Source organism: Phodopus roborovskii, unplaced genomic scaffold (genome assembly GCF_943737965.1).
Source record: "Phodopus roborovskii unplaced genomic scaffold, PHOROB, whole genome shotgun sequence".
Classification (NCBI taxonomy): domain Eukaryota; kingdom Metazoa; phylum Chordata; class Mammalia; order Rodentia; family Cricetidae; genus Phodopus; species Phodopus roborovskii.
Genome location: NW_026126480.1, coordinates 56,972,409 through 56,994,200, shown reverse-complemented (window position 1 = coordinate 56,994,200; position 21,792 = coordinate 56,972,409). Strand labels below are relative to the sequence as shown.

At 50.3% G+C, this 21,792-nt stretch overlaps 3 protein-coding genes and 1 long non-coding RNA gene across 7 annotated transcripts; 2 read left to right on the top strand and 2 right to left on the bottom strand.

Annotated features, from left to right (window-relative positions):
• Positions 1 to 26: 26 nt before the first annotated feature.
• Eml3 (EMAP like 3) lies at positions 27 to 10,937 on the bottom strand. 4 transcript variants are annotated; one of them, XM_051193904.1, is made up of 22 exons: positions 10,591 to 10,937; positions 9,618 to 9,783; positions 9,288 to 9,545; positions 9,083 to 9,196; positions 7,880 to 7,947; positions 7,605 to 7,728; positions 7,242 to 7,412; positions 7,007 to 7,076; positions 6,810 to 6,920; positions 6,272 to 6,367; positions 5,130 to 5,285; positions 4,846 to 4,987; positions 4,349 to 4,500; positions 4,143 to 4,268; positions 3,931 to 4,062; positions 3,276 to 3,343; positions 2,688 to 2,776; positions 2,519 to 2,616; positions 2,303 to 2,390; positions 938 to 1,036; positions 565 to 695; positions 27 to 479 (listed from the first exon to the last, which is right to left on the bottom strand). In XM_051193904.1, the coding sequence occupies exons 1-22, from the start codon at positions 10,610 to 10,612 to the stop codon at positions 276 to 278; spliced, it is 2,685 nt and encodes an 894-aa protein (XP_051049861.1). In that variant the 5' UTR covers positions 10,613 to 10,937; the 3' UTR covers positions 27 to 275. The 4 variants fall into 4 exon arrangements, with proteins under 4 accessions (XP_051049861.1, XP_051049863.1, XP_051049859.1 ...); XM_051193906.1 differs by having other exon boundaries at positions 9,288 to 9,542; XM_051193902.1 differs by lacking the exon at positions 10,591 to 10,937 and adding an exon at positions 10,446 to 10,584.
• Positions 558 to 5,832, top strand: LOC127228830 (uncharacterized). Its single transcript, XR_007835056.1, has 3 exons — positions 558 to 707; positions 3,256 to 3,358; positions 5,545 to 5,832. It is a non-coding gene; the product is annotated as an uncharacterized LOC127228830 (long non-coding RNA).
• Positions 10,938 to 10,960: 23 nt separating the features above from the next.
• Positions 10,961 to 13,157, top strand: Rom1 (retinal outer segment membrane protein 1). Its single transcript, XM_051193911.1, has 3 exons — positions 10,961 to 11,961; positions 12,345 to 12,591; positions 12,682 to 13,157. Exons 1-3 carry the CDS (start codon positions 11,372 to 11,374, stop codon positions 12,898 to 12,900), a joined length of 1,056 nt encoding a protein of 351 aa, XP_051049868.1. The 5' UTR covers positions 10,961 to 11,371; the 3' UTR covers positions 12,901 to 13,157.
• Positions 13,158 to 13,307: 150 nt separating this feature from the next.
• Positions 13,308 to 19,207, bottom strand: B3gat3 (beta-1,3-glucuronyltransferase 3). The gene is made up of 5 exons (XM_051193901.1): positions 18,981 to 19,207; positions 17,558 to 17,732; positions 14,641 to 15,001; positions 14,169 to 14,459; positions 13,308 to 13,806 (listed from the first exon to the last, which is right to left on the bottom strand). Exons 1-5 carry the CDS (start codon positions 19,060 to 19,062, stop codon positions 13,708 to 13,710), a joined length of 1,008 nt encoding a protein of 335 aa, XP_051049858.1. The 5' UTR covers positions 19,063 to 19,207; the 3' UTR covers positions 13,308 to 13,707.
• Positions 19,208 to 21,792: the final 2,585 nt, after the last annotated feature.

Below are 21,792 nucleotides of genomic sequence, written 5' to 3'. Positions count from 1 at the left end.
CCGCACTCCACAAAAGCAGCAAGCGGTGACTGACTTTCTTTTTATTGCCCCTCACCAGGCAAAGGGAGTCGGAGCTGGGGTTGCCTGGCTCAGCCAGCTAGTCGTTATCGTGTGTGCAATGGGGCGCTTCGCCCCTCCAGGAAAATACGCAATTGGGAATGTACTGAAATCAAAGAAAAGGCCAGCCCAGGAAAAGGGCTGTCCTTGGTCCTAGGGGTTTTGGCCAGAGCGGGACAAAGCCACAGTGCCAGAGGGACAAAACCATCCAGCATTGATCACACGTCCAGGGAGGAGGCGGGTGACAGAGAGGGAGTTCTAGAAGGAGTGACAGGAGAGGGCCCAGAGCCCCCAGCGCCCAACACTCGCCACTGAAAGATGCTGGCATCCTTGCCACCTAGGGAGACGAGGTATGAGTCGTCATGCGTGAACCGGACGCTAGTCACGTGACTGCCGTGGCCTGAGTACATACGACTTGGCGCCTGGACCAGAAAAAAATGTACAGTTGCAGCAGTGACAGGGTCCCATGCCTACCCTCCTGGGCCCAATAATCCTCTAAGGCCTCACCTTAGCTCGAGCGCACGGATACTGAAAAAGGTGTACTTTGCAGAAGTCATCCGCTACAGCCACCACACGTTCATTGTGGGAGCGGCAAAGGGAGTTGATGTCTGTCCCATCAGAGCCATCGGGCCACACACCTAACACAACAGGTAGCCTCAGCCAGGCCACTTTCCACAACCTAGAGCTGCAGTGTTCAGGGTTTCCAGGCTGCCTCCAGACAATCCTTCCCATTCCCAAAAGGACCTCTTGACCTGGATTTGCCCCTCTGATACCCACCCTGTGACACATGACACACACCCAGCATTCTGATCCCTAAATGGGATCCACCTTGTTTTCCCAGCCCTACTAAAGGGCTCTGCGAGCTGGCTTCACTGCTTACCATAGACGTGGAAGCCCAGCACACAGGTGTAGGTAGCCCACTCCCGGTCTCTGCTCTCATAGCGATTCCTTAGAAGTTTGCAGCCTCCAGCCACGTCCCCTAGGTAGAAATTGCCCCAACAAGCTCAGCTGGGAAGGTGACCTGATCCATTATGAACCTTGCTATATGCTTCCTGAGTTCTCATTGAAGTTTAATTTCATTTGACTTTAAGATAGTCTAAACCCAGGCAGGCATGGTGTTGCACACCTTTAATTCCAGCACTCTGGAGACAGAGGCTCTGTGAGTTTAAGGCCATCCTGGTCTACAAAGCTAGTTCTAGGATAGCCAAGGGCCAAGGCTACACAAAGAAACCCTGTCACAAAAAAAAAAAAAAAAAAAAAAAAAAGAAAAGAAAGGAAAAAAAGAGAGAGAAAGATATAAACCCACCCAGCATGGTGATGTGTGCCTTTAACCCCAGCACTCAGGAGACAAATACATCTCTGAGTTTGAGGACACCCTGGTCTACAAAGAAAGCTCCAGGATAACCAGGACAATATTGAGGAAACCCTGCCTTAAAGAGAAATAGAGCCTAGCCTAATCATGCCTGGAACTTCCCCTCCTGCCTCAACCTCTGGATAAAGTTCTAACAGTTTTTCCTTCCTAAATAAGTTAGCCCCTACACACTTGCCAGAGAAACTATACTAAGATGACCTTTTCTTACTGCATCATCCCTTTCCCTTTGTTTTGGTGAGAGTTGGGGGGGGGGTTGATTTTTGGTTTTTTGAGTTAGGGTTTCTCTTTGTAGCTGTCCTGGAACTTACACTGTAGACCAGGCTGGCCTCAAACTTAGAGATCTGCCTGCTAAATGGGATTAAAGGTGTATGTCCCCACTGCTGGGCTTTTTGTTTTGTTTTTTGAGACAGGGTCTTGCTAAATCGCCTTGGCTTACCTGGAACTCACTATGTAGGCCAGGCTGACCTTGAACTCATAGAGATCCATCTGCCTGCCTCTACCTCCCAAGTTCAGGGATTAAAGGAATGCAATGCCATACCTGGCCCATTTTTCAACTCCCTGGAGTTCTTGTGGAAAGAAGACATGGTATTATACCTAGTCACAGGATCTCGCCTATGTATGCAATTCCAACTCCACTCCACCTCCACATCAGCCCCTCTGCTTGATGAACCTGTAACACCATCATCCCTCCTGACTTAAAGCTTCCTATCAGCACCCACATCTATAATCACTTAGGAGACATAACTAGGAAGATAACAAAAGTAAAGGCAGCATGGGCCACATAGAGAATTCTAGGGCCAGCCTGGTATAAAACAAAACACAAACAAACCAAAAACAAAAAATATCAATTATCCCAATCACCCTGCCACTCACAGTAAAGAATCTCATAGTCCCCAGAATTGGACATGATGAAATTCCCATCCTTGGACCAGTCAAGGTGAGTGATAAAACTGGAGTGTCCCTGGGGAACAAGAGTCAAGAATTGGACAAGACAGCTACCATTTCCCAACCCCAACCATCCCTTAATGCATCAGTCCCCTGTGTCTGTGTACAATTAACAAACCCCATCTTCTACCCTAGCATCCTTACCATACATCTGCCATAGCGGCTGGACTTAGTTCCACAACTGGAAACGCTATAGATGTAGATCATGTTGTCATGGGAACCAATAGCCAGGTACAACCCATCTACAAAGAGAGTTATTCAGACACAGAAGAGCCAGAACTGGATCTAAGTCCAGGGTGGGGGTGGCTCCCACCTGGGCTGTACCGGACAACTGAGAGCTGTTCGTTGCCATCAGTGACATCAGACACAATCTCTCTGGTCTCTGTGTCTAAAACCAACCACCTGAAAGGGGAGAAGGGAGAGAAGTGAGAGCCCACTCCCGGGAGGCCCTGGGCAGGGAGATGGAGAACCTCAGAAAGGCTGTGATGTCTGGGGAGAGGCCACCATTGCACTCTGAGGCTGGGGAGTGGGAAGAGGCTAAGGGCAAACTGAAGCTAAGGGAGGGTTTCTGATGCCTTCTGGAAAAGAAGTCAGGAACCACAGACGAGACCTACCACAAAAACTTTGTGGAATCAGTAAGCCTGCCACTTCCTTGCTTGCCCACCCACCCCCACCCCTCCCAGCCCACACTTCCCCATCCTGGTCTGACACCCCTTCTGCTCCAGACTGAGAAGAGAGCTGAGGAAGGCTTGGTGACAGCAGGACCGAAGGGAGATCTAGGCTACAGAGAAGCACCCAAACACAAAAAGGTGTGGTCCAACATTTAAGTTAGCCTTGGTCACCTCTTGTCCCTTCCCAGAACCCCCTGCTTTTCTACAGAGGAGACCTGGGGTTCTCTCACCTCCCTGTGTTCAGTCCTACAACCACAACCGCCCCACTTGGATGGAAGTCAGCACACAGACCCGTCTCCTGGGAAAAGAGAAGGTAAATTCAGGAAAATACCTTTCTAAGGGGCCCATGAGACAAAGGGAGAGGCTTCAAGGGACAGGGATGGAGAGCATAGAGTAGAACACACATAAAAGTCTAAGGGGAAATATTAGAGACAGGAGGATGCAGAGGATGGGCTGGGAGTTGGGAGAGAAAAGGGACTGGGTCACACTAAGTATATAAATGCTAACTAAAAATAAAGCTTAATAAAAGAAGATGGCTTTTTAGTAAGGGAAGTTAGATGGACACCTTCTCATCTTAGTAACTTCCCAAGGCAACCAGAAAAGAGGGGCCATGAGGACCTGGGGTACACAGTTCTCTCGGACTCTAGCACAGGAAAGACATGGAAACCACTCAGCTGTGCTACAGATGAGCTACTTAGCTGGTGAACCAAGATGAGGCCTGAGGCAACAGCAATGCCCAGGTAGCACAAGGCATCACTTTTACCAGTCTGTACAGAATTCCTATTTGAGCAGCCCATAAGCATAATACTACTGGTCGTTCCAGAAGGGCAATGTTACAGAGAAAGAACAGGTGTCTCATAGTGGACCAAAGACAGCTGACTCTACCTTTAAGTCCATGCTCCAGGCCAGTGCATGGCCTTCCCCATCCCACAGGCAGAGCTGCCGGTCATGGCCACAGGTGAGGAAGCGGTTCTGGGAGGGATGTGTACACAGTCCCCACAGCTCATCAGTGTGGCCCTGCACCAGAACACAGTTTGTCACCACTGCTCTTCACAACTCCCTTCCCTACTTCTCCCCATGGCTTTTGGCTCCCCAACCTGAATAACTGGAGAGAAGCCCTGAGCCAGATCTCCCCTCAGTAATGCATTCTTCGTGGTTCCCACCAGAAGCTCAGAACCAAGCCCTTCAGCAATGGCCCTCACAGCTCCAAAGTGTTCTGGAATCTACAGAACAGTAACAGAATGTCAAAAGCCCACTGACCACTCCCTCCCCCTCCCTTCCTCAATCCCAGTCCATCTCTCACCTCAGCCTCCTGGAGGGCCACCAACCCAGGCCCCCACTGTACCAGCCGTCGGTCCCGCCCACCACCACTAAGCACTGTCCCATCCCGTCGGAGACACAGGGCAAAGATGGACCCTTCATGAGCATGGGCCTGGGCCACGATTGTGTAGGTCTCTGTTGGTAAAGCCCCGGGTAAGTGATGCTCTTAGAGTTTAGGGAAACAGGGAAAGGGGCAGCTTAGACCATCACAACATAGGATAACTCCCAGCTACTGAAGACTCTAAGCTTAGTGACTGCCAATTCAGCTCCTAGTAATAGTGGCAAAACTGAACTTGGAATCTGAGATCTGACAAACCCAAGTCCCTGGCCTTCTCTCCTTTGCCATATGGCTCCCCACCCTTCTAGACTAACCGCCCAGAGAGTTCATCAGTTGTCATGATAAAAATGTTGGAAACTCTGCTCTGTTCCCACAGAATTTCTAAGATACAAACATCCTAGATGCTATCCCCAACCACATACCTTTGGTCCCACCCCTGCCTGGGGTCTTGGAATCAGAGACACTCCGCCCCCAAGTGAGAATGTTCCCCTCGGAGTCTCCAGTGAGAATGTCCCCATCAGGGAGGAACACAAAGCAGGGGATAAACTTGGGTTTCTTGTATTTCTGGAGGGGACAGAGATCAGAGGTCAAAGTGGAAGACAAAGACCAGATGTGACAGGACAGTTGGGGCGCTGGGGCATGTTAGAACAGTCTACAGTACTTAGTACCACCTCCCTCCCCACCACCTCACCCGTCCACACCTCACCCCAAAAACACCCTGTTTCCGGGTGAGGGTCCCATTCCCAGGAACCCCTACTCCACCACTCCAGTTCCAAAAGTGAACATGAGATTTTCCACTGGTGACAATACAGCTGCTGTCACGAGGGCTGAAGCCGACAGCCAGGACTGAGTCATTTGTACTCTGAAGAAAGGAAGACACTTGATTCAGCCACCCTAAGCCCTGAGTACCCTCACTGTCTTTGATGCTTTTGTTTGTTTGTTTGTTTTGTTTTGTTTTCTTTTTCTTAGTGTAGCCTTGGCTGTCTTGGAACTCACTTTGTAGACCAGGCTGGCCTCAAACTCAGAGACCTGCCTACTTCTGCCTCCCTAGTATTGGGATTAAAGATGTGTACCACCATGCCTGCCCTACATTTTTTTTGTTTGTTCTTTTCTTGTGACAGAGTCTCATGTACCTCTAGTTGTCCTGGAACTGCCAATGTTGACAGCTGAGGATGAACTTTGAATGGCTTTTTTTCCCCTTGATTTGCTGTTTGTTGAGACAACTTCTTACACTATAGGCCAGCTTGGCCTAGAACTCTCAGTGATCCTACTTCAGCTTTTCAAGTGCTGGGATTCCAGGCATGAACTACTACATCCAGCTCTTGACTTTTTATTTATATTGCAGAATTAAGATTGATTGATTGTGTATACTAAGTAAATACTCTACTGTTGGGCTCTATCCCAAGACTTCTTCCTCCTGTTGCCTTCAGTGTGGCTAACATCACAGACTTGTGCCAGCACCAAAGTCTACTGTTTAACTCAATCTCATCCTGACAGCACAGCTGGTCTACAAAAGCCCTAAGGCCACAGGTAATTCTTCCTTCGAGGCTCTTCTAGAAGGCTGGAGGTGTAGGGCATTGGTAGAATGCTTGCCTGGAATAATCAAGACTGGTTTGACCCTCAACACTGCAAAGAAAAAAATAAAAACTGATCCCCTAAAACCTATATTTCCCATTAGAACTTCTGTGGTTCCCAAATCATGGATTAAGAAACAAAAGCTTAGAGGACTGAGCATTTTGCCCTAGTCAGAAAGGAAGTATATGTGTAAACAAGTCTGGAACCGTCTGCATTGCACCATTCCCACCCTACCCCAGATTCGGAAACCATCAAGCCACCTAGGCTCCTCACCTTGATCTCAGCTAGCTTCACTCCCCGGCTGCAATCCCAAACGGACAGCATGTGCTCATTGGAATCATCCACCACACAAAGAAAAGCACCCTGGTCCTGAGAATGGGGACACAACACCATGAGCTTGAGAGGTCTGGGCATTCCCAACCTTAGACAGAGGTTCTATCACAGGCTGGGGGGGGGGGGGGCAAAAGAAGTCGACAGTTGTCTCTTTCTCAGGAGAACTGGCTGGAGTACTCTGATAAGCCCAGGATACCAGAACTTCCCCCAGGCTTCCTGGTAGAATGAAACTGTCCTAAGCAAGAAGAAGGATCTAACAAGACATGTAGCATATGCCTATAACACTTGGTGGGTAGAGGCTAGGGGCAGAAGGATCAAGAGTTCAAAGACACCCTCACCCCACATATTGAATTAGAAGCCAGCCTAAGGCACATGAGACCCTACCTCAAAATAAATAAATAAATAAATAAATATAAAAAAATAAACAAAACAACAACAACAAAAAAATAGGGGTCTAGAAGCTTTCTGCCCAGCTCACCACTGCTGAAAAAGCCAAGGCCCCCACACCACGTTCAAAGGCCCCCAGTCCAATCTCCTGCAGCTTTAGGAGTGTCTCTGAGTCCCAGATGTGAACCACAGGCTGTAAGGGCTAGTGGAAGAGAAGAGATCAGAGCTATGAAGAAAAACTTGTCTTTAAGTCCATCCTGGCTGCCTCATATTCTGACTTGGCCTTACCTTACCATCCTTGTCTACTCCAGCTGTCTGTCCTGAGGCTACACGAACACCATCAGGGTGAACAGCAAGGCTAAGTAGAGGGAGGAGAACTCTGGGAAAGGGGGTCTCTCCAGACCACTCAAGGCACTTTGTCCTTGCTTAAGAAGCAGCAAGGCAACTGTCTTTTCTGCCCTTCCACCCCCAGCCAGACCCTCTTCCTGTCAAGCCCACCAGCCCCAAACCCCAAGACCCTCACCATCGAACGCAGTCTGTGTGACCCCGGTAATGTCTCTGGCCGCCACCTCCAGGACCCCCTGGGCCGCCCCCGGGCCGGTACAGCACCACTACACAGGCAATAAAGTAGACCACCTCCCCAGAGCGCAGCACAAACAGATTAGAACGAGAGTCACGGCCCCTGTACCCATAACTGTGTTGGGGACCGTGGTCAAGGAAAGGGCCAGACCAAAGGCAGGAGGCAAGAGTGAAGCTTGGAAACAGCAAAGCTCCTACTTGGCATTACCATCCACGTCCCCACAGACACAGAAAGAAACTGTAAAGAAAGAATGGGGATCTATAGTGGGAAGGGGTGGTTCCCATGGAACTGAAGGGGACAGGATACACCCAGTCAAGGCTGAGGGTCTCCGGGGGTGGGCCGCTGGGCAGCTCCTCGAGACTTCGGATGCCAGATGGAATATACATGGTGATGGGGCGGCCACGAAGGAACATCTTCACTGAAATGCCTTCTACAGGGACAACCAGAGAAGTAAGCCTTCCTCCAGAAGTCCAAAGCAGCATACCCTCCATACCTGACGCAACCCCAAAGGCGCTCCTAGGGCTATAGCCCAAACCCTAATTCCATCATCCAACTTCCTCCCTCAGCCTCTCTGTACATACCCAAATTATAATTGCTCCTCCGAGATCCAGGACCCCCAGGGCTGGAGAGGGGGTCTTTGCTCCCACGGCTATTAGGAAGAGGTAAAAGTGTAAAGGCTAGAATCAAGTCCCAATACCTGAGATGGACAGGGCAAGACACTGACAGGGGGTTCATCCCACTCAGCCTGCTGGTGTGGGGCTCTAGAGAGATGGGGAGTTTTAGTTCCAAAGGAAGAAAGGAAGAAAGGAGGAGTGGAGAAGGAAAGAGATGGGGGAGAAAAGGGAAGAAGAAAGAAGATAATGTAAAGACGAGAGAACAAGACCATGAAACATATAGCCTGTGCCCTTTGTCCTAGGTCTCTACCGACCTTTTTATTCCCATATTTGTAAACTGGGGTCAAAGTGAAACCAGAGTGTACACCAGTCCTGTCTTTCAGGAACCTAGGAGGTAGGCAAAAATATCCCAAAGGAAAGTGATGAGTGAATTCCAGAGTCTCTGTCCCTGGATGATAAGCTGACAATATCTCTTCAAAGAATGAAAGAGATGCCAAGAAAGGATACGGCTAGTGTGGACCTTCAGGTCCACTAAGACAACACTTCCTGGCTCTGGGATGTTCCCTTGTGGTACAGAAGTGTCAGAGCAGGACTTTGCAGGGAGAGAGGGATCAGCTGATGCTCTGAGAACAGCCATCTGTGAAAACTCACCAGAGCAACCAGGTCTCTCTTCCCAGCACTCCAGAGGCCAAGAAAGGAGGACTACCTAATGCCTTTTAAGCCAGGCTGGGCAACACAGGCTGGGTAGACACAGTTCACAGTGTGAGAACCTGTTTCAACTAAATAAATAAAATGTCGGGGAAGCTTTGAGGGCCTTGAATTTTGAAAGGGATTTTGTGATAAGAAAAGTTAGCAGAACTAGAGTCAGGAAAAACTGGCTTCAGAGCTTGACTGTGTGACCTCAGGCAACTGATTGCCCTCTCTGGGCCTGCTTCACCTGGCCAATAGAGAGCACAAGAGACAACCTACTCACCAAAGATGCTACAGGGCCTAAATGACACAGAGGAAAGTTTAGCACAACGCCCAGAACACTGCAGGAGTCCTAAGGAATGCTTTGTTTCTTTCTTCCTGTTGGCTCATGAGGTCACTCACCCCACCCAGGAATGGAGAAAGTCAAGAAACTGAGCATGGGGTACAGCACACTGCAGCAGGAAGAGAAGGCTCACCCACCTCTCTGTGCTCCCTGACCGCAACAGCAGGTTGGCTGAGGAAGCTGCCTTCCTAGAGAGTTTCTGCCTCGGCCGCTCTGAGGGGGATGAAGAGGAGGAGGAATTTCTTCGTGGCCTGGTGGGGCGGAATGAAAAAGTGAAATCAAGCCCAACAGTCCTGCTTCCCAGACTTGCCACCCCTTCTGCTTCCATCACAGGACACCTACGTGTCAGAGCGCTGAAGGAGCTGCACAGGCCTAAGGACCCCTGGGGGGCCAGGGGAGCCCCCGCTGCTGCTGCTGCATCCTCCCTCAGACTGGGTTCCACTGGGCTCTTCACTACCCCCCAGAAGAGCTGGAGGCCCATTGCTCAGGCCAGGTGGTCCAGAGGATGACTCCATCTCCAATTTTTCCTCCGTCTGGGTGCCTCGGCTCACCAAGGAAGGGCTGCATGGAGGCGGCAGTCCTGGGGGTGCTGTGACGCTGCTAGGGAGACAGCAAATCAAGTTTTGCCTCAAAGTTCCCAGGAAGGAAAAATGAGTGTGCTGACATGCATACCTGTCCCTTGCTGGTAAGCCAGAGCTCTGCAGGGAGCTGGAGGGGCCATGCAGCCGCAGCAGGCGAAGCGCTTCTGCCAGGGCTGCCTTTACCAGCTCCATCTCTTCTTCCTGCACCCGAAGCCTCTGGCTCAAGGTCTGCAGTGTCTCATGAACAGGGCCCTCACCTGAAGAAGGAGCAAGGGCACTCAGAAAAGTGGAAGAATAAGGGGGTTCTGGCCTCCTGTCCAACTTTACAATCCAATTGTCCAACGGGACGACCTCTTGCAAGCAACAGAAAGCTTGGAGGCTTATCCGGAGGCGAAAGATGCATGGTTGAAGATCAAGGGCCTCCTCCTAGCAGGGCATGCAGTAAGCCTGGCAAAACTCCCTTCCTGCTGCTACCCCAGCCTCCGCAAAGACAGAGAGTACCACAGAGTCGGGGTGGTATGGAATACTGCCGAGGTACGTGGGAGGCAGACAGGGAGAGAGCTGCAAGCGCAAAACTGATAAGGAACTACAGCCCTCTATCCCACCAGCAAACAGGCGCAAGTCTCTACCAAATGCAAAAGCAGTCAAGCTAGAAAGTGGACAGGGCAGTAAAGTCAAACTGAGGGGCCAGGTTGCAAGGAACAAGATCTGGTGACGGTACAAAGTATCAGCCGAGAGCAGTTACAGTATACATCCCAATGTACCTATGGGAGTAAGAAATAAGAAAAGCCCGAATTCATCGGGAAGAGGCCCAAAGTGACACTGGTCAGGGAAACTTAAAAGAGAACCAAGGAGTAGAATGACTTTAAGTAAGTTCGAAGTGACAGTAGGAGATTCTTAGGAACTTGAGTCGGACAACCTGAAGAACTGAGGAGGATGCTCAGAGCCCCTGGTTTGCGAGAGCACGCGGGCACGCCACTAGACAGCCGTCCAGCACTGGCAGCGCCCGTCGGGCTGGCGCTCCCGGAATCCGGGCCACGCCGCCCGCCCCGCCCCATACTCACCGGGCCCTGCAGCCCCGTCCATCCGGCCCCCGCGTTCCTCCGAGCGGCGGCGGCGGAGGCGTCTAAGCCGCGGGGGCCATGGCTGGGGAGAGGGGAAGGAAGCACCCCCGGTGAGCGCGCCGAGGATGCAGTGCCACCCCCGGGGGGCGCTATCGGGCGCGGAGACAGGGTTGGAGGGGGCGCTGTGGAACCTGGGCCTGCTACTCTCCCGGGGTAAACTCCCCGGGGTGCGGTGACAGGGCCGACCCGAGCCCCAGCGCCACAGCACAAACAGGCGCGGGACCCGCAGTCGCCAGCAAGCGCGGGAGGGGGGCGGGCCGGAGCGGGGGCGGGCCGCCAGGTAACCCTTCCCTGTCCGGTCTCCCCCCCAGGCTCTGGTCCGGGGCGGGGACACCCGGCTGACCCCTCACCCCGCTAGGCTCTAGCCTGGCTTCCGGGCCCGAGGCTCCCAGAGGACTTGGGAGGGAACGCAGAGCCTGAGGTCTGGGTCTCTAAACCCAGAGCCGGGCGTTCTAAACTCTCACTTCCGCGAAAGGCCAGGGCGGGGTCACGAAACGGGCCTTCTGCCTGGGGGCGGGGCCTTTCCTAAAGGGCAAGACTAAGGCATCCTGAATTGGGGCTAGCAGAGGGTTATTAAGGCTGGAGAGGGAGGATGCCCAGGGTATTGGGGTCAGGATGGCATTAGTGGCGCTGAAGCCAAGCTGGGCTGACTCAGCATCCTGCACGCCCCAGTCAACCCCTACCCCCGACGGCTCTTCACTTCTTTGGGCAGAGATGGGAGATGGCGCCGGTGCTGCCCGTGGTGCTGCCCCTCCAACCCCGCATCCGTCTGGCGCAGGGGCTCTGGCTCCTCTCCTGGCTGCTGGCACTAGCCGGTGGCCTCACCCTCCTCTGTAGCGGGCACCTCCTGGCACAGCTGTGGCACCTTGGCACCTTCCTGGCTCCCTCTTGTCCATTCCCTGCCCTGCCCCAGACTGCCCTGGCAGCAGGAGCAGTGGCTCTAGGCACTGGACTAGGGGGCGCAGGAGCCAGCCGGGCGAGTCTGGATGCAGCTCGATACCCTCCCTGGCGAGGGGTCCTGAGTCCGCTGCTAGCAGCTGGCACTACAGCAGGCGGGGGATTGCTGGTCCTTGCCCTGGGGCTAACCCTGGTTTTGCCTGTAAGTCTGCACCAGGGACTGGAGGAAGGCCTGGAGGCTGCCTTGATTCACTACAAGGACACAGAGGTGCCTGGACACTGTCAGGCCAAACGACTGATGGATGAGTTGCAGTTGAGGTACCGCTGCTGCGGACGTCATGGCTACAAGGATTGGTTTGGTGTCCAATGGGTCAGCAATCGTTACCTGGACCCCAGTGACCAAGATGTGGTTGAGTGAGTGATTGGTTTGCTTCTCTTTTCCTTTTCCTCCCTAGATTGCCTCCTTTGTCTTGAAATTCTCACCCAGACATGCAATAGAACATATGGCTGAGAGAATCGATTACAACTCTTCTATTTATCAGCTATGCTGTCCAGGGCACGTTGCCAAACCACTCTGGGCCCATTCTTCGCCTGTAAAATGATAACTATACCTGTCTTTATCTTGTAGATAGGCTCCTATCTTACAAAGTTATGGAGATAAATTAATTAAGCATGCTTGGATAGTAAAGTACTCAGTAGATGTTTTACAGTATTTTTTTCCCAACTGTCCCTGCCCTCAGCTGCTCATTTAGGCCTCTGTCTGCAGCCATCTAACTATATTGCCTATGCCCTTGCAGCCGGATCCAGAGCAATGTGGAAGGTTTATACCTAATTGATGGAGTTCCCTTCTCCTGTTGCAACCCCCACTCACCCCGGCCTTGCCTGCAAAGCCGACTCTCAGATCCCTATGCCCATCCGCTCTTCGATCCTCGGCAGCCCAACCTAAACCTCTGGGCCCAAGGGTGTCATGAGGTGCTGCTGGGGCACCTGCAGGGTTTGTCAGGCACACTGGGAAGCATGCTGGCTGTCACCTTCTTGCTGCAGGTCAGTCTGCCGAGGGCCCCACCTCCTCCCACTTCCAGCCCTGTGGTCTCAATGCACTGACCATCGCTCTTTCCACTTGCTTCCCCACAGGCTCTAGTGCTCCTTGGCTTGCGGTATTTGCAGACAGCCCTTGAGGGGCTTGGAGGAGTCATTGATGGGGAAGAAGAGGCCCAGGGCTATCTTTTTCCTGGTGGGCTGAGAGATATACTGAAAGCTGCATGGCTACAGGGAGGGACTGCCCACAAGCCAGCACCTGAAGAGGCCCCACCAGAAGAGGAACCTCCCAAGGAGGTTCTACCTGAGGCCTAGTAACCTGAAGTGGGGGGGGGGCAAATATGGAAAATTTGTAATTCTTTACTCAGGCTCAGGGAAGGAGAAGTCCTGGAGGGTTACAAGAGTTAGAGCAGTCAGAGATAGACTGGAACGAAGAGTCCAGGTGTCCTGAAGCCCAGCCTCTGCAGCCAAAACCACCAAGATGAGAATAAATTAGTGACAGAAAAGTGACACCCAAAGGACCAGAGACTGTTTCTAGTGTACAGATTCTAAAATAAAGTTTTTGGATGGAAGCCACTGCTCTCTCTTGTCTAGGGGATGGGGCCTGAAGGACTGATGTGTCTGTGCAGAGGAGGAACCAGCCTGTAGGAACAGGTTGCCTGTATCTCTTGGGATTAGAGACCAGCAAGAAGGTTTGCCAAGTGAAGGGAAACACGAAGCCCTCCAGGTTGAGATTCTTTATTCTAGAGGTAGGAAGGAATCCGCATGCTCAGGTGGGGAGGGTCCAGCCCAGCTCCTCTAGCCCCCCAGTGCATGCTTGTCCCCAATAAGTTACCCAGTTCCTTCAGCCACCCTCCCTCCTAAGTCCATCTGTCCTGCTCCACCCCACATGGGGCTGACCTGGCTCGATACAACAGCTGCTTGTCCCCAGCCTGTGGGCAGTGCCACATGGCAGGCTGGGGGAAGGGAGGGAAGCAGCTGGGCCACACCCTGTGGTTGGAGGGGCTGCCTCTGGTTCTGAGGGGTCAGGTCTTTTTTAAAAACCACATCCTGGATTGGCTGGGAGCCCAGTCCCACAAGGTATGTGCCTAAAATAAGGTAGAAGTCAGGGTGAGGCTGCCATCACACCTCAATGGCTGGGTCTGAGCCCTGGCCCTGCCGCTGCAGCTGCTCCTCCTGCTTCATCTTAGGTTTCTCTGTCCGTGTGTGCCATACTAGTACCTGTGAAGGAAGGTTCAGGGTCAGAGCCAGCCATGCCCAGAGCCCTGGGGTCTGTGATCTGGAATGGACTCCACCAGCCCCCTTCTACATTCAGAGCTGGTATACAATGTTTGAAGTATGGGGGTGGGGAACTTTACTGCCTCTAAAATGGGGCTTTGTTCCTTGACCCTCTGATATACACAAGGGTTCACAGAAGTCTGTAAGATGAAGTGGCAGGAGCCTTGCCCTGACTCTCAGTAGTCTTTTCAACAGAATAGAATCAAAGCTGATCAGAGATCTAGAGGGATTCCTCTGGTTCAAACACCCATTCCCACTCCTCCCATTAACTGCTCATCCTAGGGCCGGTTTCTCCATCTTCTTACCTGAGTACAGTTGGCAGCCCGTGGTTCTAGGTCCTTGGGATCCACAAGATGGCTCAGAAGACTACTCTCCAGGTGGCCCCGGGGTGCAGTAGCATCAAACTGGGCATTGGGCTTACCCAACAGCAAGGGCAGGGCAACAGCAAATCCCGCCATATCCAGGGGAAAGGGCCTGTTGGGTTCCCATGCTGTGTGGAAACCCACAACCCGGCCATCCTGTACCCGAGGACCCTCAAATCGCAGGCCGCCCACCAGCCCCACAGGCCACACTGAGACACCACGAGTCCAACGCATCTAATGGAGATGAGAAAAGAAACAGAGTGGTGGCCCAGGGGAAAGAACCACTTTGTTCTCTGTCACCTCTCCCCTACTGCTCCCCGTCTTTATCCAGCAGCCTATATCAACACCGGTAAGCAAGATAAAGAAGGAAGCTGCTGCCACCTGGTCGCTTTCCCCATCTTTATCCAGGGCTCACCTCCTTAAAGAGCTCCCGGCTGTAGGTGTTGTCATCATCAGCAAAATACACCACTCCCTGGGTTCCTGGTGGTGGTGGGTCTTTCTCCCCGCCAACAGCACCCCCTCTGCCTCGGAGCCAGTCCAGGGCCTTGTTGCGCTGTTCTACTCCTCGGGGCCGAACCCATCCTGGCTCGCCTTCCCTAAGCCGCTGAGCCTTAGGGGTTAGGACAGCCAAGTGTGTGAAGAGGAGACCAGAGGCAGCCAGCAGCCCCGAGACCAGCGGGGTAGGGCTCTCAGCGTCCTCCACCAGCAGCCAGTGTAGGCGGGGCACCAGGCTCAGGGTCTGGGACAGCCGAATCAGCTCTGCTTTCTGTACCAGCCTGCAGGGGTAGAGATGCAGGAAGGAAGGGGCCAGGCAACCTTGGCCCACAGTACTTAGGACAACAGCTGCTCCTGGCCACTGTTAGCATCTCCCTGACTTTTCCTCCACCAGTGCCCAAGATTTGGATGTATGCATGTTTTTAAAGACAGAACTCAGGGCATCAGGGATTCAAAAAAGAATCAAGAGACTGCCCAGTTGCCTCCCTCTTGAGTATCAACTTCATACAGATGCTGACCTGCCTGCGTTTCCAGACCTGGCCATCACTTCAACCTGAGGACTCAAGCTGGGGCAAGAATACAGGGCACATGACTTGGAATCAAATAGATCTCGGTTTGAATATTTTGTAGTTTGTTCTGGTTTTCAATACAGGGTCTCACATTGTTTGGCTGGCCTCAAACACCACATCCTAGTGAAGATGCTTTTGAATTCCTGTTCCTATCTCTGTCTCCCAGTGCTGGGATACCATACCTTAAATATTCAGTTTTATCAAGTAACATAATTTGGGAAATGGCTTAATCTGAACATCAAGTTTACTCAGGAATAAAACTGGATAAAGAAGATGAGCACAGCTAGGCGATGATAGCAAACACTTTTAATCCCAGCATTTTGGAGGCAGAGGCAGATCTGTGAGTTGAGGCTAGCCTGGTCTACAGAGAGAGTTCCAGAACAGCCAAGGCTACACAGAGAAACCTTGTCATGAAAAATCAAAAAAAAAAAAAAAAAAAAAAATGGGCATAGTGATGCATACTTTTAATCCCAGTACTTGGGAGGTAAAGGCAAGTTTAACTCTTTGGACTTTGAGGCTTCCATGATCTACATATCAAGTTCCAGGACAGCCAGGACTACATAGAGAGACCCTGTCTCAAAAAAAAAAAAAAAAAAATGTAAGCTAGATAAAAGCTGGAAATGTAGCTCAGTGGTAACATATTTGCCTAGCCAGTATGAGGTTCAATCACCAGTAACAAAATAATAATAAAATAAAATTAGATGAATATTTTGTAAGTTTTATACATATTTTTGCTTTTTGAGCAGCCTCACACTATAGCCCAGGCTAGCCTCAAACTCAACAATTTTTCTTGCTACATTTGAATTCTGAACAACAATATTATTTATTTATTCCAACATTAAGGATGGAACCCAAGGCCTTGCACATGTTAAGCAAGCACTCAGCCAAGTTGTACTTCCCAGACAAAGATATATTTTAGAAAAACAAGATGGGCTGGCCATGGTGGCACATGCCTTTAGTCCTTGCATTCAGGAGGCAGAAGCAAGCAAATCTCTGTGAGTGTAGACCATGCTGGTCTACATAGTAAGCTATAGGCCAGCCTAGCCAGTGTGAGATCCTATCTCAAAATTAAATTATTTTAAAGAAAGCACTAGGAGTAGGTGCTTTGTCTTCTGGATTTCCTCACCATTGGTTTGATGATGAGGGAGTAAGTGATTTGTGTAAGTGGATGTGAGGGATGGTGTTTACAGTTGTCTGACTAGGTGGATCAGGCATCTGAGTCCAGGAAGTCATGGTAACACGGTAACAGACTTCGTGGCTGCAGGTCCCAAACTACACCCCTAAATTGGTTTTCTCAGTATTAAAACAAGATTTTGACTTAAAAGACAATCATCTAGCACAGTCCCTGGTTTTTGGTTTTTTGAGACAGGGAAGGTTTCTCTGTGTAGCACTAGCTGTCTATTTGTCCTGGAACTCACGCTGTAGACCATGCTGGCCTCAAATTCAGAGATCGACCTGCCTCTGCCTCCCGAGTGCTGAGATTAAAGGTTCATGGCACCACTGCCTGGCAAAACATTTCTAAAAGCTGTCAGACTACCTGCCCCTTTCTACAACACCCTGCTTGAGATCACTGTCAGGGCCTAGTAAATGCTAAGCAATATTGTCCCCTTGGACTTGTTTACCCCTGCTTTTTTAATTTATTCCGGGGTTTGCTTTTGTTGTTGGGTGTTTTTTATTTGTGAGCTTATTTGTTCTGAGACAGAGTCTATTGTATTATTCAGGATGGGTGCAAAACAGTAGTGACCAGTCTCCAAATGCTGGAATTACAGATATCAACTACCACACTAATCAAAGTGTTAGAACTTTCTAACCAAGAAATTCTTAAGAGGAGTTAATTCACTGTCAAGCTTGAATTTCCTTCCCAACTTTATTGTCCTATCTTAAAGTTTCAGCAGTAACTCAGAGCCTTAAACCCAGCACTCTGGGAGGCAGAGTCAGGCCAATCTCTGAGTTAAAGGCCAGCCTGGTCTACAGAGCTAATTCCAGAATAGCTACACAGAGAAATACTGCCTCAGGGAATATTAAAAAAAAAAAAAAAAAAAAAAAAAAAAAGTTTACCAGTAACTCAGTAATCTACTTCCTGTTATCCCTTTGTGCATTCTCCTGGAAAAATAATTTTCCTACAAATCTGAGTAAAGGCAGATCGTTCATCATAACATTTTGCAAACTCTTGTTTAAGGATCGCCCCCTAATTCAGTGCCTCCCCAAATTGACCATTAATGCATCTTCTTGGTAAATGCAGACCTCTTGAGTGCACCAGAGCCGTACCTGGCATAGGTGGGGGTAATGACATAGATAGTGGGCAGAGCCTCGGGCTCAGGGGGCTGGGCTGGGACAGGGGGTGGGCGACGGAGATCAGCCTGCAACTGGGAAATCCTCAGGTCCTTCTGTCGAAGCTGCTCAGCTGCGGCTCGAAGTGGAGGGAGGCAGTCACATGGCTGGCCTGGTCCCAAGAAGCATCAACAGGGAATGGGAATTGGGGCAGACAACCACAAGACAGTAAGTAGTTCAACAACTCAGAGCCAAAATCTTTTTAACCCCTAACCAATTTAGGTCTTCCCTTTTTTGGGGGGAGGGGGTAGTGACAGGGAATTCACTAGCAGGACCTCTTTATCTTTTATTGTTGTTTTAAGATAGGATCTTGCTGTTGGGCTATGGTGGTGCAGGCCTTTAATCCCAACACTTGGAGGCAGAGGGAGGCGGATATCTGAGTTCCAGGCCAGCCTGGTCTACAGAGCGAGTTCCAGGATAGCCAGGACTGTTTCACAGAGAAGCCCTGCTATATAGCCCCAAGCTGGACTCACACGGTAACCCACTGTCCTGTTTTCCAAATGGTGGGTCACCATATCCAACTCTGTTGTTGAGACAAGGTTTCTCTTGTGTAGCCTTGGCTCTTCTGGAACTCACTGCTGGGTCCACCACTGTCCGGTTCAACTCTTCACTCTTCATTGTTAATCACGTCCATCTGTCACTTTTTGTTTCCTTTGTCGAAGCTCCGACCCAGGGCCTCAAACTTGCTGGTGCTTTATTACACTGAACTACACCCTCAGCCCTGCTACGAATTTAACCTGGATATTGGTATGATTATCTGTCAGTCCTTCTACTCTTTCTACCTATAATCCTAATTTTATCTTCTAGACTAAGAAATAGAAAAGTCTGAACCGCTCACAAACTCACACAGGCAGTCGGATCTCTGTGAGTTCGAGGCCAGCCTAGTCTACAGAGTGAGTTCCAGGGAAGCCAGGAATAATTCACAGAGAAAAACTGTCTCGGGGGAAAAATAAAAAGGATCAGGACTAAGAAGGGCTACTTGAGCTAAGGTGGTTATAAGTGCTCTCTACGGTGACATCTAGCCTAAAACCTAAAGGATAAGAAATAGATAGCTTTTGGGGGGAAAGCACCGCAGGTCAAGAGCTTGAGGGGAGAAGGAACATAGGATTCTCAAAATTCTGTCAGTGAACGGGTCTGAGGCAGCAGAGAGGGGAGAGGTGAGAAATGGGTTGCCTGCCCGGCAGGGGCGGCGGCGGCGTCATTCGCGGCCTGGCTGCCATCCGTGGAGATGCAGACCACGGAGAGTTCTAGACATGGGGCCACCGAGAGCTGTCCAGAGGGCCGAGCGGGAAGCAGCCGTCTGCTAGGCTCATCCCCTGCGCCTAGGGCCGGCCCCCGCATCCCGCCCCGCCCCGCTCACCGAGCTGCACCAGAGCGTAGAGGAGGCCGGCGATCGACACCAGGAAGTAGGCAAGAAACACGTTCTTCAGCTTCAGCTTCATGGCCGCCGCCGGGGCAGGCGGGGTCCGCCGGGGACCGGCGGGGACAGGTCCACCCGTCCCTCCGCCCTCCCGCGGGCCCCGCCCCGCCCCGAGCCCCGCCTTCCCCGCACTCCCCTGTAGTTCTAGAGAACCTGAATCTCCGAGCACCACTAGGGACCACTTCCGGCCAGTGGCGCCCCTCCCCAAGGTAACTTCCGGTCCCTCCTACTGGTAGACCAACCAGGAAGATGACGCCACGTCCGCTGCGTCAAGCGTTCACGGTGGCAGTCAGAACTCTGGTGGGAACACGTGGGACCTAGCTCGATGTGGAGCTTGGAACTGAGAACAAGTCCCGCCCCTTCCCATGTGACACCCATTCACCCTTCAGCCTCGGGCACCCAGCGCTGGCTTTTCGAAGAAACTGTCGTTCAATACTTGTTTAACCAATGAATGGAATCTATGGTCTGCCAGGTGTCAGTCCAGTTTAGCTGGGTCTATTCCAGTGGTTCTCAATCTCCCTAATGTTATGACCATTTAATATAGCTCCTCATGTTGTGGTGATTCCCCAACCATAAAACTAGTTTCCTTGCTACTTCATAACCATAATTTTGCTACTATTATGAATGGTAATGTAAATCTGTTTTCTGAGGTAAAAGGATACCAAGTTTATACATTGTCAGTTACTTACACTTAATTTACATATTTAGTGGGGGAAGTCCCTCAATCTGTAGAGTGCTTGTCTGGTATGCATTGGTTTATATCACCAACATAAACCTATGGGAGTGATGCACGTCTGCAGCCCCAGGACACCATGGCAAGTGGATGCAAACTCTCCCATTACTTATTAAGGTGAAGAATTCAGGGTCAGCGTAGGCTACCTAGACCCCAGCCTCATACACAAACTAATTTGTTACACTATTTCAATATGTAAAGAAAACACAAAAGGAAAATTAATGTTCATATGGGTAAACACTTCCTCAATGGTACATGATGATGAAAACATTCATAAGCCTTTCATCCTTTCATTTAGCTATAGTCTGCTCTGGAAGGAAGACAGAGTCACCAGCTAGTCAGAGAAAACAGGAGAAAAGGTAACCAAGCCACATAAAAGAATGCAGGTTGAAAATATGGGTTAACTTGAGTTATAAGGACTAGTTAGGAGCAAGCCTAAGCTAGGCCCGAGCTTTTAAAAGTCTAGTGTCTTTTTTTGGTTTTGTGAACTGGTGGCCCACCCAGAATAGCCTCCAACATGCATAGTAGCCTTAGGACTTGAACTGCCACAAGCCAGTTTTTCCCCATCTGAAAGGGTCTATTGTCTAGGATGGCCTCTAATTCCTCACTCAGGCAATCTTTCCACCAGTCTCCAGAACAGTTGAGTAGAAGCTCCTTCCTAGCAAATTCAACTAACAATAGGAGGACATTGTAAATGCTACCAATTCCCAGCCATGCAAACCAGTTTTTAAAAGCTTAGTGTAGTAATGTGCATCTGTAATCCCTGCATTGGGAAGACTATGGGATAAAGGACCAGGTGCTCAAAGTCAATAGGGTACACATCAAAATCCTGTCTTGGGTTGAACATGGTGGCACACATCTTTAATCCCAGCACTTGGGAAGCAGAAGCAGACAGATCTCTATGAGTTTGAGGCCAGCCAGAAGGAAATATTACAGAGAAACCCTGCCTTGAAAAGCCAAATAAACAGTAAATTTTAAAGGTGGCATTAGCAGCGAGGCAGTGGTAGCACACACCTTTAATCCCAGCCCTTGGGAGGCAGAGGCAAGCAGATCTGGAGTTTGAGGCCAGCCACATCTAATCCAGAATGAGTTCCAGGACAGTTAAGACTGTTACTCAGAAAAACCACCTCAAAAAATCAAAAAAAAAAAAAAAAAAAAAAAAAAAGTGCTATTAGCAAAATAGCTTTTGATGAGAGCATTTGATCCTGTATTGATTTCTATCTAAGAGACCCCATTAGCTTTGATCACCACTTATTAAGCCCACTTTAAAACAAGACAACTGGACGGGTCTTGGTGGCACACACCTTTAATCCAGCACTCAGGAGGCAGAGGCAGGCCAGCCTGGTCTACAGAGTTAGTTCCAAGACAGGTTCCAAAACAATACAGAGAAACCCTGTCTCGAAAACCCCCAAAAAATTAAAATAAAAAATAAAGCATGACAACTGAGGCCAGGTGGTGGTGGCGCATGCCTTTGATCCCAGCACTCAAGAGGCAAAAGCAGGCTAATTTCTGTGAGTTCAAGGCCAACCTGGTCTATAGTGCTACTTCTAGGACATCCAAGGCTACACAGACAGGAAAAAACAAAGTACAAAAAAATGACAACTGGTATGTGTGATATGTGTAGGCCAGAGGTTAACTAACTTTACACGTTCTTCAGGTACCATCCTTTCTTTTTTTAAACCAGGCCTCTCATTGGGCTAGAACTTACCAAGTAGGCTAGGCAAGCTGGCCTTAGCCTGAAGGATCCAACTGCCTCCACCTCCCCAGCCAGCACTGGGATTACAAATGGTGCTATGCCACCACACTCAGCTTTTTTCACAATGGGCCTGTGAATTGTGAGGCAAAGCAATTTCTGACTGATCTACTTCTTAAGACTCTTGTCTAAAGTACTGGCATCTACCAAGCTAAGGAAGCCTCATGCTTGCTCATTTTGCTAGAATGAAACAGTTTATGAAGATTAAAATGGAAGGCCACTATCCTCTGAGTATTTCAGTTTACAACTATAATTCAGACACCTAA

What these genes read in the sequence shown, in the direction of transcription:
- Eml3 (XM_051193902.1), bottom strand. Translation starts at nt 10,584, where the DNA reads ATGGGGCGGGGCGGGCGGCGTGGCCCGGATTCCGGGAGCGCCAGCCCG. An exon ending in GAGGAGCAATTATAATTTGG is followed by an intron (nt 7,729 to 7,879) that starts GTATGTACAGAG and finishes TTGTCCCTGTAG; the next exon opens with AAGGCATTTCAGTGAAGATG. An exon ending in GAGTAGACAAGGATGGTAAG is followed by an intron (nt 6,921 to 7,006) that starts GTAAGGCCAAGT and finishes CTCTTCCACTAG; the next exon opens with CCCTTACAGCCTGTGGTTCA.
- B3gat3 (XM_051193901.1), bottom strand. Translation starts at nt 19,062, where the DNA reads ATGAAGCTGAAGCTGAAGAACGTGTTTCTTGCCTACTTCCTGGTGTCG. An exon ending in ATTACCCCCACCTATGCCAG is followed by an intron (nt 15,002 to 17,557) that starts GTACGGCTCTGG and finishes CTACCCCTGCAG; the next exon opens with GCTGGTACAGAAAGCAGAGC. An exon ending in GCCGGGAGCTCTTTAAGGAG is followed by an intron (nt 14,460 to 14,640) that starts GTGAGCCCTGGA and finishes CATCTCCATTAG; the next exon opens with ATGCGTTGGACTCGTGGTGT.
- Rom1 (XM_051193911.1), top strand. Translation starts at nt 11,372, where the DNA reads ATGGCGCCGGTGCTGCCCGTGGTGCTGCCCCTCCAACCCCGCATCCGT. An exon ending in AGTGACCAAGATGTGGTTGA is followed by an intron (nt 11,962 to 12,344) that starts GTGAGTGATTGG and finishes ATGCCCTTGCAG; the next exon opens with CCGGATCCAGAGCAATGTGG. An exon ending in CTGTCACCTTCTTGCTGCAG is followed by an intron (nt 12,592 to 12,681) that starts GTCAGTCTGCCG and finishes GCTTCCCCACAG; the next exon opens with GCTCTAGTGCTCCTTGGCTT.